Below are 13,077 nucleotides of genomic sequence, written 5' to 3'. Positions count from 1 at the left end.
TCAGTGATTATGAAGTACATTCAACACCATTGTGTAATGTTAAATGTTCTGTTTCTGTTGAAATTCTTTTCTCTGTTGACCGATACCATTTTTGGGATGACAATTGAATTCAATGGCCCCTAAAGGTACATTTAAAAGCATCCAGTACAATAATTGTGTCCACTGAACCTGTATTGTGCAAGAAAGTCTGTTAAGAATTCCTTACATTTTGTTAAGAAAGTAGTGTCAGTCAATAAACCCTGGTTAAATTTCCAATATGCCCGTCCTCGTGGAAAGTCTGTCATACTTATATGGAGGGATACTGTATAAATTGGCAATCTGATCACATTCGATCCTCAATCAATGGACAGTTACTTTAAAACATTTGACAACAAACAAATATACAATTATTTAAAATATACTGTACATTGAGCTATTTTATAGATATACTGTATCACAACGTTCCGATCTCAGTCCATTGCTCAGCAGATCTTCAAGATGAGCCAATTCCAACAAGTAGTGCCACCAAAAAGGCTATATTTCCAAGGAAAAACAAGACCAGCAGTACCAACTCCATGCTTGTCTGGGGGAGAAATGAAAAGTCAAGTACAGCCATGGCAGACAAAATAGTTGGTAAGAATGAGTCACTTTTCTAATTCACTGACACAATAAGTACATTTAAATGTGTGGTATTAAATGGTGGGATTCAGCGTACCGATTCAGAAGCACTCTCTGCATGATCTAGAAGAACAACTAAAGTTATATTGAAGTATTTGAAAAGAAAGTAGAAACCTGCACACTTCTCTTGCTTGAATCACTTTGTTTATTCAAGCTTACGTGTCGGCAAAAGTTATATATGGCAGATCCACAATATGAGGTAATTCAATATTATAGGGGGGCTATATATCATCAACCTGCATTTAATCGATATCATTATGTATTTGATCTCACCATTGCGCTTCCAGCGCATGTGGAATTCTAGCAGGATGTACATCGTTGCCTCCCATCCAACAAACCCACCCATCACCTTCAGAAGCCAACTATCCTCAGAGGTGCTAAAATACGACAGCCCAGTGAAGATGGCTGCCACTGGAAGATAATGTCAACACAATTACTAACATGGTAGTAGTGCAACAGCAAACAAGTTTGACAGATATTGGCTGACTGAAGATACGGTACTTTGTACTATGCTAATAAAATCCAACAAAAAAACAATGTCATAATCACAGTTCCTTACCAGCTAAACCTTTTATTGCCACTGCATTCAAAGCATGCGACCAATTGAATAAGAATCGCCTGTGAAAAAACAACAACACAAATATAATACATTAACTTGAGAAAACAAGCCACTTTTGGATTTACATACACTTGAGCAAACTGACATACACTAGGTATGAGTCTGGATCCCTTACCAGTGATGATGAGGTCCACATCGGAACATGGCACCGATTGGCTGGAAGAAGGCCAGGATCATAACGATGCAGCCCAACACAGGATGGACTCCCTATAAACACAGATGGGCTCCCTATAAACACACTGGGCTCATAAACGGTCTCTCGTAACTATTTCAATTATCTGAGCCTTTCATAGTAGAGTAGGTTTTATGAAACTGTAGACGGCACAGCATTTGTCAGATAGGTCTGTTTGTTTTAAATAACAATTGGCGTGCAGTAAAGGTTTATGATACATACCCCACTCCAGCCTCCAACTTCTGAGAACGCCAAAATGAAGGCAATGATGGTGGCGGCAACAGTGAGTGTCATAAGAAACACGTGCACCTGAGGAACATGCAAGCCAAGAGTACAGATTATGTGGCATTATTATTTAGTACTAAATACATTCCACCTAATAAAGTCATCTAGACGTGCTAATGTTTATGTTCATATTCTTCTATTTTTTTCTTTGTGGTTGCATTTTCGAGAAGGAACCTGCAAGTAAGCATTTTGTTGGACAGTGTATACCACGTGTATCCCATACATACGACTAATAAAACTCGAAACTAGAAACGTGACGGACATCAGTCTGCTTGCTTAATTAACAGCATAGCTTCCTGGCAAACACAAGTGACCGCCTGCTTGACACACTCTCCCAGTCTATCTATATGTAGAAAGGGCACCGATTCGATAGCAGTGAAAACAAGTACAATCAAATGTTGCTACACTAACATATTAGGGACAGTATTATAGAAACTCACCAGAAACCAAACATCTTTCCCAAAATAATGTTTCCCCTTGGCCACACCTTTCAGATACCTGGCTATGATCATTCCCAAACTACCCGTGGTCATCCACGCTATCAACATCAGGGAACCTGAAGCACAACAGGATAATAAATCAATCATCCATAATCAATACACACATCGTTAAGCTTGTATATGTAGTTACAATCAGTGTATTACCCTATAACAATTTGATTGAGGTAATGCATGCAAACTCATCTCACTAAGGAAACGGCAACCTTACCATGTGCTTTAATAATAGGTGGCTCTTTTTCACTTGTAACAATTTGAGGACTTGAAATATCCACTTTAGTGTCACTGATGAAGGTGCCAGTATGAGGTCCGATTATCCCTGTCAAAGTCAACCGAAAAGTGAAATGGAAGAGAAATAGAATAAAATTATCTTATGAAACATATTACTGCTAGACTGAAGCAGACTGCTTTCTTCATCGGTACCAGGCCCACAACATTAGAATCCTTATTCGATAACAGGGCCCGTATTCATACAATATCTCAGAGTAGGAGTGCTGATTTAAGATCCCGTCTTCCATGTCCATGTAATGTCACTCATTATTATCTAAAGATGTCATAGCACGATGTAAATAAAATGACAGAGGGATACAACCACTTCCTCTGTACCAGTACTGGTGCTACTATGCTGTAAGCTATTGGATCATACTGTACCATTATTGGAGGGCCCGTGAACGATCATGAGATAGTAGAGGGAACTGGACCCTCCGGATCGCTGAGTTGAAATGGGGTTCCTAGTCGTGAAGGAACAGCTAATGATACTATTATTCACTGAGGATTTAACATCAGAAACATTTCCCTAGAAAAGGACAAACAAGAGACATTTGAGTCATTACCGATTGTTTTGTGATTAATTATAGCATCAGGGTTGGGGGTACATTCCATTTCAAATCAGTCATATCAAAACTTTAATTCCAGTCCATATTCCAATGGCGATCATCCTCTTAGCTTTTCATACGTCATAATAATAGCAAGTACCAGAGGAAGTATCTCTGGTATCTTCCTTCCTGTTGAAAAGGCGTGTTGCAATTGGATGAGTCCGCCACTGTCCCGTCCACAAATATAGATGTCATCATTTCCCTGATGTGATGCAGAGGAAAACAGATTATGAGAGGAACACAATCAACCCTGCCACAGGCCACTTGAAGGTGCAGGGTACAATAAACAAAAATGCATGAAAGAAAAATAGCACACTGTTGAATGCTCCTGCAGTTGATTGGCTGCCTTCCACCTGCCCTCATGCAATCCTTCTTCATCGCTTTAAAAATAAACTTGTTCACCGTCTTCATTTCAAGTGAAAGTATCTGGACGAGTGCCTCAAAATTTGAATAAGCATATTGAATTGCAGGATGTGCATGCACTACTTCTGAAAAGGCTACATTACCATCCTCTGGTCATCTGAGAAGCCAATGGCGATGTAGCCATCTGAAGGGCCGGTCATCTCCAGCTGGACGGCTGTGTCACCGAGAGAGGTCATAGCAGACAGGAAGTAACAGTCTGGGCTGACCCCAGGATCACAGTTCAGAGGTTGGCTGAAACAGACCTTAGTGCTGTCACATCCAATGCTGGAGTTGGAAACCTATTACAAACATATTCAATGTTATTGTAAAGCACTTATGTAATAGTGTGTGAAAATAAATGTTATTGTCTGATTGAAAATGTAATATGATAATATTGTCAGAGAGTGAGTGGCAGGTAGCCTAGCGGTTAAGAGTGTTGGGCCAGTAACTGAAAGGTTGCCAGTTCGAATCCCCGACAAGGTGAAAAATCTGTTGATCTGCCTTTGAGCAAGGCACGTAACCCTAATTTCTCCAGGGTCGCAATCAATGACCCCACTCTCAGGGGGAGTTGGGATAAGCAAAAAACACATTTCCATTTCACACCTCACACTCGTACAGGTTACCCACTCGTACTTGTACATACAGTGAAACAGGACAAATATAAGCACCCCCTATTTGACCTTAGGAGAGACTATCACTTACACTTGTGATACATTGTTAAGACAAGTTTATGTTTTAAATAAAACACATTTGTACTATTATCTATTACCATAAGTACTAAGGATTTCAATGGAAATACTAGGTACGTCTACATGCACACTAATAATTTGATATTAAACTGATCAGTAGGCCGAGTATGGCATTAGTCATGTAAACACATTATTCTGCTTATCTTAAATCGGCGTTCATTCTAAGTAAGCATATGCCGAGTAAAACATCTGGTTTTCTGAGCAACCTTTCTAAATATTTGGTACACTCTTAGAAAAAAGGGTTCCAAAAGGGTTCTGCGGCTGTCCCTGTATGAGAAACATGTTATGTTCCAGGTAGAACCCTTTTTAGTTCCAGGTAGAACTCTTTTGCGTTCTATGTAGAGCCCTCTGTGGAAAATGTAAACAGTCCCATCAGTAGCCTTAGATTTTGTGTCCATGTAAACAAGATTATTACGAAAATCGTTCTTCTTGCAAAGCATGCAAATGTTTTAATCAAACTATTATATTAATCTGAATATTCACAATAATCGTATTATTGTGTGCATGTAATCATACTCACTTCTGAGGATGAGGAGGCAGTAGAGGTAACGGATGTGCTGCTAGCTGGGGGTGCAGCAGCGATGTTGTATGTGACTGGAGAACTTCTCACTCCAACCCAGAAGGTGGAGTAATCTTTTACAAAGGAGGCACTGTAAAAATGGCACGGCAGAACAAATAATAAAACAATGTAATAACATTAAGGGACAGAATTTCCATTTAAAGTGCGTTTTAGTCAAGAACTAGGCTTAATCTGTGTCCAGGAAACTGGGCCCCATGGTATAAGAAGTGTAAGAATATTCTAAGATAAATACACAATGCAGAGGAATAGAGGTCAAGAGGGAATTAACAATCAATGGAAATTGTTGTTTTTCTGTATTAGGGAATTAATGATCAATGGAAATAGTTGTTTCTTTGTAAAGGGGAACTGAAGATAAATGGGTCAGGGATACAGGAGGAATTTCAGTCTGGGACTCATAGCTACATGTGGCAAGGTCTCATTGGTCCAAATTGTCTATACATTGAGCCTGAAACGGGATACTTGGTTTTTGGCCTTTGGCCCAGTTTTACTGCAAGGAATTCTAATTGGTCAACCAAAGGCTAGGCTTGGGTATAAACTACATCCTGTCTCGTTGTTCAGCGGAGAAACATTGAGGACAGGGAAGAATAAACATCTGCCATCTACTTTCGAGCATAACAACTAGGATGTGTTCTCTTTCAATAAATATATTTTTCTGCTTTGGGGTCTGTGTTATTGAAGAATAACAACAACTGCTAACAGAAGTGAAAATTCTGGTTCAGGAGCTAGTCAGATACTGGATGGGTGAATCACATGAATTGGATGTGAGGTTTGAGTTGAGTTGAGGTTGCCTGATGTGGGGGCCCTCCATATTCCCTGGATGGAGGATTTAGGTGAATTTGATGTGTGAGAAATTGCAGAATTCTGAGAATAGAAAAAAAAAGGATGGAGATTTATTCAGAAGCAGCAGGGTGATTCCATGCCAGGAATTGCCAAAAATGTTCTGGCAATTCTCGCATAGAAACTTCATTGGGAGGAGGGGTGTTTGTTTGGGGGGGGGGGGGGGGGGGGGGGTCTAAAAACCTTTTCCTGCTTTGTCATTATGGGGTCTTGTGTTTAGATTGATGAGGAAAAAAACTATTTTGTCTATTTTAGAATAAGTATGTAACGTAACAAAATGTGGAAAAAGTCAAGGGGGCTGAATACTTTCTGAATGCACTGTATACTTTCTGAATGCACATGCCTCCTGTAAGACCCTATGATCTGTGAACCGTGTCATGATACTCCTTATAGTGTGCTGTAAAATATGGAGTATGTCTAGATTCTGAAATACAAAAATTAACATAAATGTATTCAACATTAAAAATATTCATATGAATATCACAAAAGACACACGTCTACAAAGACAGCAGAGCACGCTCTCACTTTCCAAGAGGCAACCACATAGCAGGCTCAACTTCCCTGGCTGCCATACATGCCATAAATTGGCAAGTTAAACAATGGGAATGATCCATAAATATGGAATTATTACAAAATAAAATAAAATAATAAAAAACTGCTTGCCTGACTTCTCAGTTTACTTGCCCCAGGAAATAGGGGAACCCTTAAGGTCCCTACTACAAACCAGGTTTCTGAGTTTTACCTGGTTGCCATCAGGAAGAAGAAAAACATATAAAGAAGCAATTAAACTAGCCTTCTTTAGACTAGTTGAGTATCTGGAGCATCAGCATTTGTGGGTTCGATTACAGGCTCAAAATGGCCAGAAACAAATAACTTTCTTCTGAAACTCATCAGTCTATTCTTGTTCTGAGAAATGAAGGCTATTCCATGCGAGAAATTGCCAAGAAGCTGAAGATCTCATACAACGATGTGTACTGCTCCCTTCACAGAACAGCGCAAACTAGCTCTAACCAGAATGGAAAGAGGAGTTGGAGGCCGCAGTGCACAACTAAGCAAGAGGACAAGTACATTAGAATGTCTAGTTTGAGAAACAGATGCCTCACAAGTCCTCAACTGGCAGCTTCATTAAATAGCTTTTTCAAACAGAAATTTGCATCCTGTAGCTCTAACTCCAACATGTTTTGGTACACTGTAAAGTCCATGGAGAACAATAGCATCTCCTCCCAGCTGCCCACTGCACTGAGGCTAGATAACACTGTCACAACTGATATAATCCAGGATAATCGAGAATTTCAATAAGCATTTCTCTACGGCTGGCCATGCTTTTCTCCTGGCTACCCCAACCCCGGCCAACAGCTCCACACCCCCCGCAGCTACTTGCCCAAGCCTCCCCAGTTCTCCTTCACCCAAATCCAGATAGCAGATGTTTTGAAAGAGCTGAAAAACCGGGACCCGTACAAATCAGCTGGGCTAGACAATCTGGACCCTCTCTTTCTAAAATTATCCGCCGCCATTGTTGCAACCCCTATTACCAGTCTGTTCAACCTCTCTTTCATATCGTCCGAGATCCCTAAAGATTGGAAAGCTGACGGGGTCATCCCCCTCTTCAAAGGGGGTGACACTCTAGACCCAAACTGTTATAGACCTATTTCCATCCTGCCCTGCCTTTCTAAAGTCTTCGAAAGCCAAGTTAATAAACAGATCACTGACCATTTCGAATCCCCCCGTACCTTCTCCGCTGTGCAATCCGGTTTCCCAGCTGGTCATGGGTGCACTTCAGCCACGCTCAAGGTACTAAATGATATCATAACCGCCATCGATAAAAGATTGTACTGTGCAGCAGTCTTCATCGATCTGGCCAAGGCTTTCGACTCTGTCAATCACCATATTCTTATCGGCAGACTCAACAGCCTTGGTTTCTCAAATGACTGCCTCGCCTGGTTCACCAACTACTTCTCAGACAGAGTTCAGTGTGTCAAATCGGAGGGCCTGTTGTCCGGACCTCTGGCAGTCTCTATGGGGGTACCACAGGGATCAATTTTCTGGCCGACTCTTTTCTCTGTTATATATCAACGTTGCTGCTCTTCCTGCGGGTGATTCCCTGATCCACCTCTATGCAGACGACACCATTCTGTATACATCTGGCCCTTCTTTGGACCCTGTGTTAACAAACCTCCAAACGAGCTTCAATGACATACAACACTCCTTCTGTGGCCTCCAACTGCTCTTAAACACTAGTAAAACTAAATGCATGCTTTTCAACTGTTCGCTGCCTGCACCAGCCCGCCCGATTAGCATCACAACTCTGCACGGTTCTGACTTAGAATATGTGGACAACTACAAATACCTAGGTGTCTGGCTAGACTGTAAACTCTCCTTCCAGACTCATATTAAACATCTCCAATACAAAATTAAATCTAGAATCGGCTTTCTATTCCGCAACAAAGCCTCCTTCACTCACGCCGCCAAACATACCCTAGTAAAACTGACCTCGACTTCCAATCCTCGACTTCAGCGATGTCATTTACAAAATAGCCTCCAACACTCTACTCAGCAAACTGGATGCAGTCTACCACAGTGCCATCCGTTTTGTCACCATAGCCCCATATACTACCCACCACTGCGACCTATATGCTCTAATCGGCTGGCCCTCGCTACATATTCGTCACCAGACCAACTGGCTCCAAGTCATCTGTAAGTCTTTGCTAGGTAATGCTCCGCCTCATCTCAGCTCACTGGTCACGATAACAACACCCACCCGTAGCACGCGCTCCAGTAGGTATATTTCACTGGTCATCCCCAAAGCCAACACCTCCTTTGGCCGCCTTTCCTTCCAGACTTATATTTCCCTCACTAACTTTAAACATCAGCTATCCGAGCAGCTAACCGTTCGCTGCAGCTGTACATAGCCCATCTGTAAATAGCCCATCCAATCTACCTACCTCATCCCCATATTGTTTTTATTTACTTTTCTGCTCTTTTGCACACCAATATTTCTACTTGCACACTATCTGCACATCTATCACTCCAGTGTTAATTTGCTAAATTGTAATTACTTGCTACTCTGGCCTATGTATTGCCTTACCTCCCCACAGCATTTGCACCCAATGTATATAGACTTTTTTTAAATTATTGCGTTATTGACTGTATGCTTGTTTATTCCATGTGTGTCGTTGTTTGTGTCTCACTGCTTTGCTTTATCTTGGCCAGATCGCAGTTGTAAATGAGAACGTACCTGGTTAAATAAAGGTGAAATAAAATGAAATAAATAACTAGTACCCGCAAAACACCAGTCTCAACATCAACAGTGAAGAGGCGACTCCAGGATGCTGGCCTTCTAATCTTTCTAGGATTTGAGAAAAAATTGTAACCACATTCAAATATTACCTTTGTCATTGTGTAATCCTGTGAACCCCATTCAATTCTGCTTGCAGCTATATATTTTTTTGCACCTCTACTCACGTTGGTTGAGCGCTATCCACTTCTTTCCATTATCAATATTCCTTTTCAGACACTGTATTAAACTATAGCCTAATCAAATTTAAGTTATTTCCCTTGGAAAGATATTTGCCAATTCTGAGTGTGTGAATAATGCGACAGAGCTGCTTTTAAAGGTGCTACACATAGAATTCCACAGAATGTCTCCCTTATGTGGAAGCTAGGTGAATTTCAACAGCAATAAACTGCATTCAAAACAAATTTCCGCCCTCACCCTCATCCCATTTCCCCATAACATGGCGGAGCCTTTTATTTTCGGTTTTGGTCCACCAGCTTCTAACAGCTGTCAAAACAATATATTTTGTTATTGAAAAGATTTTTCACAGTGATATAGATGGTACAACGATTCACATAAACTGAAATTGAGTGAACAGTGTAGAATTTTAGCGACCAGGAAACAACAGAGGGATTTCTACATTCGCCGCTTGATCCGATTTCCACTTGATAACACAGCCACAAAGTCAAACAGCTTTCCCATTTTAACAGATGCCGCTCTGGAGGGAGATATCAATAGATGAATATCACAGTCACAAAGTCAAACAGCTTTCCCATTTTAACAGATGCCGCTATGGAAGGAGATATCAATAGATGAATATCACAGCCACAAAGTCAAACAGCTTTCCCATTTTAACAGATGCCGCTCTGAAGGGAGATATCAATAGATGAATATCACAGCCACAAAGTCAAACAGCTTTCCCATTTTAACAGATGCCACTCTAGAGGGAGATATCAATAGATTAATATCACAGCCACAAAGTCAAACAGCTTTCCCATTTTAACAGATGCCGCTCTGGAGGGAGATATCAATAGATGAATATCACAGCCACAAAGTCAAACAGCTTTCCCATTTTAACAGATGCCGCTCTGGAGGGAGATATCAATAGATGAATATCACAGCCAATTATAACACTGGTGGTTAAGTAATACTGTGAAACACTATCATTCCACTATTACTGCAGATATATTATGGACATTTTCTGAAATGACAATGCAAAAGTTCAACAAAAAATCCTGTGTAGCAGCTTAAATACAGTTGGTAGACCTAGGCTAACGCATACAAAGCAGAAATGACGGCCTCTACCAAATCATCTGCGGGACAAAACAGTCCATGGAGGTTTATTTAATGTTTTTGTGTTACTTATACAAGCACTAAAATGTTTTGCCTGCAAAATGCTACAAACGGCCCTGCTAATGCACACAGACAAACTAATCTCACCTACCCTGCTCTTTTCAGCTACGTTAGCAGCAATGTGGGTCCATTCAGTCACTGTTTAAATAAGGCTCAGACAAACGAGTGCCTTTTATTGTACTTATCTATGTTTTGGATAAGCGCTCTGTCTGTTGTTTCTGTTTTGTCTCCATTCTCTGTAGTTTCCAGGTATGCTAAGAAAGGGACCCAAACCAGACACGGTAGAAAACGCGATACATCCCACTCCCTCATTTTTTCTGATCGGAGCAGGGCCACTCTGGCCTACTAAAGCCTTGTTCACACTGCGGGTCTTAATCCTCAAATCTTTTGAAAAAAAAATGTCATTTAGAAATACTGACTGCCAAACAGCAAGTTACAATGACCAAATCTACATCTGCAATGCTTGCAGTTTGGGGTTTTAGGTTGTATTTCTGTATAGCACGTTGTGACATCAGCTTTAAAAAGGGCTTTATAAATACATGTGATTGATTGAAATCGTATTTGTGTGTGTTCAGACAGCAGTCATTTGCTGACATGGCTATGCTATTTGTCATAGTAATGACAGGTGTGTGTGCAGTGGTGTAGGATGATAGGGTGGTGGTGCTCATCACTCAGAAGTTGTGTAGCAAGCTAAGGTGACAACAATGCCTGCAATGGGCATTTCCCAGTTGCTTTGAATATTCAAAACCATAGTGTAAAGAACACTTTGAAAGCCTCAAATGATAAAATCCTCCAACTTTCAAAACAAGTAGTCAACTAGCTAGCCAGGTAGCTAGCCAGCTTTCTAGCACATTCACTCATTTGTTTGAAAACGATTAACAAGCTAGTTAGCTACCACGTATTCTTGTCAAAACGGTCAACATATGTAGCTTGCAAGCCACAAGGTGTGCTAAATAAGTCTAAAAACCACCTGAGGGCAAATTAATCAGATTTGACCATTCAAACATAAGTCGCATGGCCAAGAATCAGATTTGTATCTGACCTATGAAAGTGGTTTGAAATGTGGCTTGAAACATCCTGTTCCATGTGCTTTTTGGCTGTTCAGACTGAAGGAAACGAACAGATTCAAATCAGATATGCCACTTTTTTTTCTTTGAGTGACTTCGAACTGCCAATGTGAAGAAGACTTTATTGCCCCGGCCCTACGAAGTGCAAGACATCTCATTGGCAATTTATTTCTGGTCAGGCGAGGCAGGGACAATAAGTAGACCAGAGCCAGCTGTTCCCTCTTATGTGAGCACGCTAGATATTATCGAGGGACCCTAAGCTCTCACAGGATAGCATGCTCACGGGAGATGGGGATCACCCACTTACATAGACAGGACATTTTTTTTTTTTTTTACAATGGTAAACAGCTTGACTGAACTATCCTCATTTAGCCACCCTTTTTGGCCGAACCACGTCAATCGGGTTGACTTGTAGTGCCTGTCTCGGAATGTGCGAGCATGTGAAGGCGAATAATTGATCTGTTTTTGTAAATAGAGTGTTTTCTTCTGTCTCATAAACACATGTATAAGATCTAAACAACCATTACTGTTTCAATGTTATATGCAGGGGTGTGACATGTCGGCCCCCCACCACCCCGCATATTCGTTAATTGCATTTTTGTCCCCCCCCCCCACAGTTTTATCATTGAAATGTGATACAAAATGAGGCAACGCTGTGCTTTAGGATCATGTGGACGCCTCCGAGCGGTTTGTTTGGAGTGTTTATCCAACTGGATAAAAATAATAATATATATTTTTTAAATGATGTTCCCCCCACTTCTAAAATCAAAGTTGCACCTCTGGTTATATGTAATACTGTAGCTCTCATAACATAACAGAAAAGCAGGCTATAGGTCAGGTAGTAATAGATAGGTGGGAATAAACAGAATTAAATGGATTTATACAGTCTATGGTTATAGACTCACAGGTAGTCCGTTGCAGGTGAGTGGCTGGGCCTCTCCACTTGTTACAGTGAAGGATCCCAGAGGACTGCTTCCTCCAACCTCTCTGGCTTGTAACATAAACCCAGTGAATGGAGTGGAAGCTGCAAGGAGCCTGACTGTAAACAACACCGTGTTTAGTTGATTTAAACACCACCACAGAAAATGGAGACCGTTATTAATTGAATATCTACTTTTCAGAGATATCTACCCATAACAGCCAAACAATAGATATATTAATAAAACATATAGGCCTAGCGGCGAGTGTTCAATGTATCTACAATATATCTCCAGTAATAGAGAAAACTACATGATGTCTCACCTATGATTTCATCGCCCTCCTTAAAGCTGAACCGGTCAGTGGTGACAGAGAATGGAGCGGGGCTTTGCTGTGCGACTTTTTTGTGTTGCGGTGTCATATTGTCACATGCCCCAGTCACCTTTCCGGAGCTGTAGCACCTCACGGCCCGCAGAACACACGCTAATAACACAATGATAAATATGTATCGATCCATTGAGATTAAATTATTAAAAATGAAAAGTAACTGTAAAAATAGACTACTGTTGGAGATAGTAGCCTACCGATTCCGGCAAATTGTGAAGTTTAGGTGAGGGGCAGAATTTGTATTGATGTGCCTTGTGGGTGGAGAGTAGACAAGTCTCGACAGGTTATGCTGCGTTCATAACCAGGTGGGATGGTGGAAATGACCAAGTGTGACGTCGTAAAACGAGTTCAATGCGTCCTTGATAGAATGCTGATTGGCTAATGGCCAAGTTGGCCAACAAGCTC

General features: G+C 41.0%; 1 protein-coding gene across 1 annotated transcript; it reads right to left on the bottom strand.

The window, feature by feature from the left end:
- Positions 1 to 472: 472 nt before the first annotated feature.
- LOC139393189 (putative ferric-chelate reductase 1) lies at positions 473 to 12,802 on the bottom strand. Its single transcript, XM_071141619.1, has 15 exons — positions 12,610 to 12,802; positions 12,273 to 12,406; positions 5,605 to 5,697; positions 4,777 to 4,911; positions 3,612 to 3,806; positions 3,206 to 3,307; positions 2,882 to 3,026; positions 2,442 to 2,549; positions 2,174 to 2,289; positions 1,671 to 1,757; positions 1,392 to 1,483; positions 1,217 to 1,275; positions 931 to 1,068; positions 695 to 720; positions 473 to 562 (listed from the first exon to the last, which is right to left on the bottom strand). Exons 1-15 carry the CDS (start codon positions 12,800 to 12,802, stop codon positions 473 to 475), a joined length of 1,713 nt encoding a protein of 570 aa, XP_070997720.1.
- Positions 12,803 to 13,077: the final 275 nt, after the last annotated feature.

Source organism: Oncorhynchus clarkii, chromosome 33 (genome assembly GCF_045791955.1).
Source record: "Oncorhynchus clarkii lewisi isolate Uvic-CL-2024 chromosome 33, UVic_Ocla_1.0, whole genome shotgun sequence".
In the NCBI taxonomy this organism is placed as follows: domain Eukaryota; kingdom Metazoa; phylum Chordata; class Actinopteri; order Salmoniformes; family Salmonidae; genus Oncorhynchus; species Oncorhynchus clarkii.
The sequence above is the reverse complement of the archived record's forward strand: the minus strand, read 5'-3'. Positions and strand labels throughout refer to the sequence as shown.